Raw genomic sequence first — 6394 nt, 5'->3', positions numbered from 1 at the left:
GTGCAGGTTGGTTTGGTGATGGAGTGGAGATTCCTTTTCCTGTAGATGTCAACTTCATCCAGGGAAACATCCAATATGAAAATGTGACGTTAGAACACTGAACTCTATTGAGTTGCGTTTAGTTTTTAGACAGAGTAAGAACATCACAATTAAAAAATAAAATCACATTCCAAGCTTCCAAGGGACCAATTGATGCTAAATATTTCTCAACTGACCAATGAAGGACTGAAAAATACAAATATAAGAACCAACATGCTTCCTAAACTCTCCGCCTGCTGCTATTGGGTGTCAGCTGTGCTGCTCAGAATCAAGAGCATTTTCTCTCTTTCCTTTCAGTTGCCTGATTCCTCTTAATTGGCCAGAGATGTTGAATTTTTCTGCCACTCTGCATAATTCAGTTGTCTCAACAGGCAGCAGGTATGGACTAAACAGGACCCTGAGAAAAATCAATCCCTCAACCAGATATTTCAGCCAGTAGGATTTTATTATGACAAAATAAATCAAGTAGAAACATAAATAATATCAATCCTGGTTTGAGGGTCCCTCCCTGCAGTGCATCCTGGGTAAACGCCCCTCCCGGCTGGATGCCCCTGATCGGAGCACAGCTCAAACTGATCAGTTCTGGTAACGAGCCCGGTCCAAACCACAATCCTTAGAGCGCTTACGACACGGTCAGATCCCAGTCTTCATCCTCAGCCTCCTCTTCATCTGCCGGAGAGTCTGACAGGGAAAACTCGTTCACCTGAAACACACACCTGTACAGGTATGTACAGGACAAACACACACACACACACCTGGACACAGGCGAGTACAGGTGAGCTTACCTGCAGGACGTCTTCAGTCTCATCAGCTTCAAACCGATCTGAGGGCCGTTTCAGCTCCACCATCACTTTACCGTCACCTGCAGCAGCAGATCTGGGGTCAGCCTCACACACGCTACCGTGGTTTTACTATATCATGAAGCTTAGTATGACGGTAGCACATGTGGTACCTAGAAGGATGAGCAGCACCGAGGAGAAGGCCTGGGCCAGGGCCTTCTCTCGGACGGACCTCTGCAGCTTACAGCGTCTCTGCAGGAGGACTTCTGGACCTGGACCCACAGAGAGAGACAGAGTTCAGCTGAACTCCACTCCAACATCAGCGCAGAGGAGAGGAGTTGTTTTTATTTAAATGCAAAAATCTTATTGCCAAATAATCTTTATTTACCTGCTCAAATCAAGTAAAAATACACCAATTTCAGGAAGATGTTACTTTCTTTTAGTTCCCTTTTTTGCAGTGCGGAGTGATATTACAAATTTAGGAAGAATATTTAATGCGCCTTATAATCCAGTGCTCCTTATGGTCCGAAAAATACAGTAGTTTGTTTTGTTAAATGTTTATATGGTGTCCTGCCTATCTGAGCTGCTCTGAAAGTAACTATGAGGTCTACGGCAGCATTAGTGCCGTCTATTCCCAGCTCTACGTTTATTTCTCGAGGCGACAGAGTCTCTGCTGTGGGCCCTAGACTCAGGAACAGCCTGCCTCTTAACATTAAATCTGGACAAACCTTGGAGGACTTTAATCCCCTTTGAAGAATAATTTCTATGATCGGGCTTTTAGCACAAGACCACCCAAATGTTTTATAGCCGCTGTTATTTTAGATCGTTGTTTTTATTTTTCTGTTTGTTAGTTCTTCCATGAAGAGAACAACATGCAATGCTGTATTAATGTTTTAGAAAATATATTAACAAATTATTGGAAAGAATAAACTTTTTTACCATAAAACGAGGCACTTTAATTCACTCGTTTACTTTTTTTTTTGTTTGAAGTACACCAGTGAAATTAAGCCTGTTCTCAGCTCATTGTGTAAAACCACCAGCAGCAAACATTTAGTTATAATTTCATTGTTTACAACGACAGGGCAGCCATCTTGGATTTAGTTGCACTTTGAATTCAGGTCAACACCCTGATGAAATCCTTAAAATTGTTTTAAAATAATGTATTTTTGTGACCCGAAAAGGAGCGGGGGTAAAAGAAATAAAAGTTGGACTTGGGATCATGAAATAGCCATATCATCCAGTCCTATTTTGATTTTTCTTATTCCATTATTTAGTCTGACACTTTTATATTGAGCTGTTTTTTTTCCCTTGTACAGCAATCTGTGCAGCAAGAGCTACTGGAAATGTGCTATACAAATAAATTTGACCTTGACCTTAAATTATTTCTGGTAGGAAAAAGAAAGCACACCCTCCATCCAGTATTTCCCCACAACCCTGTCCTATCTGACCATTTTTAATAACCTTTGAGTTCAATATATCTGAGTTCTCCACCCCCAAAAGAAGGTTTGCTTATAGTAGATCTTTATCAGATAATGCTGTATCAAACTTTAAAGAGCATGTCCCCCTTTTAATATCCTCAGTATTGCAGAAATGCCCTGCAGATGGCAGCAATGTTGTTTCTTCCCATTCACAAATTGACACCTTTGTTGACTGTGTCACTTCCTCGTTGCGTTTTGCATTAGATAATGTAGCTCCCTTGAAAAAGAAGGTGCTTATTCACAGGAAGCTGGCTCTCTGGTTTAATTTAGAGCTGCATTTATCTGTTCCAGGGTTTAAACAGAGGAATTATCTGCTCTTTAAACTGCAAGTTTCTAACATGTCAGCTTTTTGTTAAATAATAATAATAATAAAAAAAACAAAACAACAAATTAACCCAAAACCAAACATGATGATTCGTCCACCCATAACTAAGAACACACCGCTCACCTCCACCTGCTCAGGTGAAGCTGTCTCCTCCTCACCTGTACAGGTGAAGGTCTCTTCCACCACTGCGGCTCCTTTGGTCGTCACTCCATGCTGAGGGAAGCTCAGCTTCATCAGGCAGCCAAACCGCATCCTCCGTCTGACTCCGCCCCCATCCTCTTCATCCTCACCTTCTTCCTCATTGGTGAGTTCCTTCAGCTGTAGGGGACACAGGCAGACAGGAAGTCACCTGCTTACTCTTCCTCACCTGGACTAAGAGGTAAACTATAAGCCTCTCACTGTGATGATGTCAGAGGTCCAGCCGTTGAAGCCCAGACAGTGATTGGCCAGTTCCAGGCAGCGGGCGTGGCTCAGAGGTGTGTTTCTGCCAGACAGGAAGTGAGGAGTCTGTTTGGAACACAGCTTCACCTGTAGGCACAGACGTTCACGCTGAGAGCCAATCAGAAGCCACATCACTGAAGACAAAGCACCTGCGTACAGGTGAAGACATCGCCCAGAGGACAAACTGGTCACCTTGAGAGCGGCGGTGTGGAGCAGAGAGCATCCGTCTGTGCGTTTCTGGGCGTTGGCGGCGTGAGCAGCAGAGTAGAACTTGATGATGCCGTAGAAACCAGGTGGGTGGAGCGGAGCGTTAGGACACACCTTCAACAGGTAGAGCGGTCCAAAGGAGGAGAAGATGTGAAACAGCTGCTCCTGAAACAACAAACAGCACCATCCCTGTGGGTCAAATGGTTCTGATTGGTTAGACCCAGAATGGATAAATTGTGGAGCTGAAAACTTCTCCTCGGTCACAACATGAAGAAACATCACATCATCAGCAGCAGCACATGCCTGGATCACCCACCACGCTGTGTTCTGATTGGCTGTTCTGACCCACAGCTCCACCTACAGGCGGCTGCTTCCAGAACACATTCACACATCTTCTCCATCAGGGGTGTCCAAACTTTACGTCACATGGGCCAAAACCGCCAAGTCAGAAGTACGCCAGAGCCAAAAAATATAACAAAAAACATAATACACAAAAATTGCAAATGTGCAATATAAGTCTGTAATGTTTTAATAAAACAAATCAGTCAGATTTTCTGCAACAACGGGACGTGTATATCATTGTCGATCCAAAACTTTTAAAAGGTTTGGACATTTGCCCTTTAAAAAACATGGTGATCCAGTTAGCAAATTCTGTTTTGCATGATCAACAAATATTGAACAAAAAAGTGCCTATTTTGACCTATAAGAACAGGATTTGAGTTGATCTTTGTTTGAAAACATTTGCTGTATTTAGCCCATTTTATGAACTGAATTGAAGGCAGATTTTGGTGCACAAAAGTCTGCATTTCAGTAAAAGTCATTTGACCGATGTGGTCCCATTTACTATTAAATTAAACAGAAATGTAAAGGGTGGTTATTAAAAGGCCAATACATCTTAATTGTAAGAAGATTTCAATTTTCAACTGCTTGTGCTGGGTAGGGCAAATTGTTCTTGAATTGCAGTTGGAGGCCACAGAAAACCAGTCCAGGGGCCGCAGATGGCCCCCGCACCACAATTTGGACACCCTGCTCCAGAGGTCTGTGGCAGAAATATTCAGTCAAAAGGTAAAAACATAATAATAAAACAAATAAAATCATTCAAAAGGTAAAACTAATAAAACATTTAGAAGTAAAAAAAGAAACACCTAAAGTAACAAAAAGTTTGAAATACAATATTGAATACACTATTCAATATTAACGTCATGAAGCTGGAAAATATTAAAAAACTAAAATAAACTAAAACCACCAAATAAATCAAATGGAGAAACTTTTAATTAAAGACAAATCTACAATTATCTATTAAAATAAACATTAAATAGATGTCATTCATTAGATGTCATTCTGAACATTTGATTTCACAATAAAAAGTTCTGCTTCCTATCTCTGGTACCGACAGGAACCATTCAGGCTCTCCTATTAAAACCTGATCCCGTTACAGTGTGTACTTACATTAACCTTATCCTGGGTCAGAACCGGAGGGATATCCCAAACGAACACAGTCTTGTTGTTGTCCACCGGAACCTTGAACTCCAGGATGTCCACCTCCATCGCAACACACCAAATTCCGTTAAAAACCCAACAGTTTCTCGGTCGTTCCCGTCTCCAATTTGAACCAGTCAGTTCAGAACATTACTCAAAGCCCAAATCTGTTTTAGAAGGACCACCAAACATTTCGGCATTGATGTCACCTGTTCACACCTTGAAATGAAGGATGTAAAAAGAGAAAGTTTAACTCTTCCGGCATAAATAGTCTTCTCCGTGTTTGAGTAAAAATGGCGGGTTTCTGACTGTAATCTGGTGGGTGGAGCTCGTCATCACACAGCCAATCAGATTCCCGATTCCCTGAGAGGCGGAGATTGTGATGCGGAAGTCCCGGAGCACTATCAGTTTGGACACACCTTCTCATTCAAAGAGTTTTCTTTATTTTCATGACTATGAAAATTGTAGATTCACACTGAAGTCATCAAAACTATGAATTGACACATGTGGAATTATATACTAAACAAAAAAGTGTGAAACAAATGAAAATATGTCTTATATTCTAGGTTCTTCAAAGTAGCCACCTTTTGCTTTGATTACTGCTTCTCACACTCTTGGGATTCTCTTGATAAGCTTGATAAGTGATGATGGAGGCCAGGTCATTTTTGTTAAGTATATAATTCCACATGTGTTAATTCATAGTTTTGATGCCTTCAGTGTGAATCTACAATTTTCATAGTAATCAGAATCAGAATCAGAATCAAACATACTTTAATAATCCCAGAGGGAAATTACTTTTGTTACATGCTCCAGATATACACACATTTTTATATATATATTTACACAAATATATATATATATATATATATATTTCATTATACAATGAAATGTGTAATTAAAATAAAGAAAACTCTTTGAATGAGAAGGTGTGTCCAAACTTATGGTCTGTACTGTGTATATATATATATATATATATATATATATATATATATATATATATATAGAGAGAGAGAGAGAGAGATAGATAGATAGATAGATAGATAGATAGATAGATAGATAGATAGATAGATAGATAGAAATAATTGAATTTTTAGTTTGAACATGGGCGTTTTGGTGTCTGAAAAGGATCAGTCTTTCTTTAGACATATGCCAACTGAATAAACACATATATTTGAAGAAGAACTGATCTTTTTCCAGCCTTTTTGGTCTAAAAGCCTATATTTGACTTAAGTTCTCAGGTCTTAATATATCACTGTGATCCCTTTTAAACGGCATACATTGACTCAACATTGATTAGACATTGCCATTTCAATCATTAGAATTTAACCACAAAGCAACATAGATTCAATTACATCTTTTCTTCATTGGTTAATTGGCTAGAATTGGAGGATTGTTTGATGGTTGATTCACCATCAATTGTCAACCTTAACCAAAGATAAACCTTTTTGACCAAAATTCAACATTGGATTAACATATTTTTCCTATCTGGGGGTTTAGTGGTCAGAGCAGCATGCTTTGACCACTAAACCATGCTAAATGAGTCAACTCCCTCCAATTATTTAAATTTCCACATTCCCAGAACTACAGGAAGAGAAGGAGGAGTAGCAACTATCTTTCAGTCTGATTTATTAATTTAAACCTTGTGC

The 6394-nt window shown here is 39.8% G+C and overlaps 1 protein-coding gene across 2 annotated transcripts; it reads right to left on the bottom strand.

The window, feature by feature from the left end:
* Positions 1 to 473: 473 nt before the first annotated feature.
* rdm1 (RAD52 motif containing 1) lies at positions 474 to 5069 on the bottom strand. Of its 2 annotated transcripts, none has more exons than XM_012872060.3 (7): positions 4719 to 5069; positions 3255 to 3434; positions 3021 to 3149; positions 2780 to 2939; positions 992 to 1090; positions 825 to 901; positions 474 to 755 (listed from the first exon to the last, which is right to left on the bottom strand). In XM_012872060.3, the coding sequence occupies exons 1-7, from the start codon at positions 4815 to 4817 to the stop codon at positions 705 to 707; spliced, it is 795 nt and encodes a 264-aa protein (XP_012727514.2). In that variant the 5' UTR covers positions 4818 to 5069; the 3' UTR covers positions 474 to 704. The 2 variants fall into 2 exon arrangements, with proteins under 2 accessions (XP_012727514.2, XP_012727513.2); XM_012872059.3 differs by having other exon boundaries at positions 474 to 742; positions 4719 to 5067.
* Positions 5070 to 6394: the final 1325 nt, after the last annotated feature.

The sequence above is a fragment of the Fundulus heteroclitus genome, chromosome 16 (genome assembly GCF_011125445.2).
Source record: "Fundulus heteroclitus isolate FHET01 chromosome 16, MU-UCD_Fhet_4.1, whole genome shotgun sequence".
Taxonomy (NCBI): Eukaryota; Metazoa; Chordata; class Actinopteri; order Cyprinodontiformes; family Fundulidae; genus Fundulus; species Fundulus heteroclitus.
The sequence above is the reverse complement of the archived record's forward strand: the minus strand, read 5'-3'. Positions and strand labels throughout refer to the sequence as shown.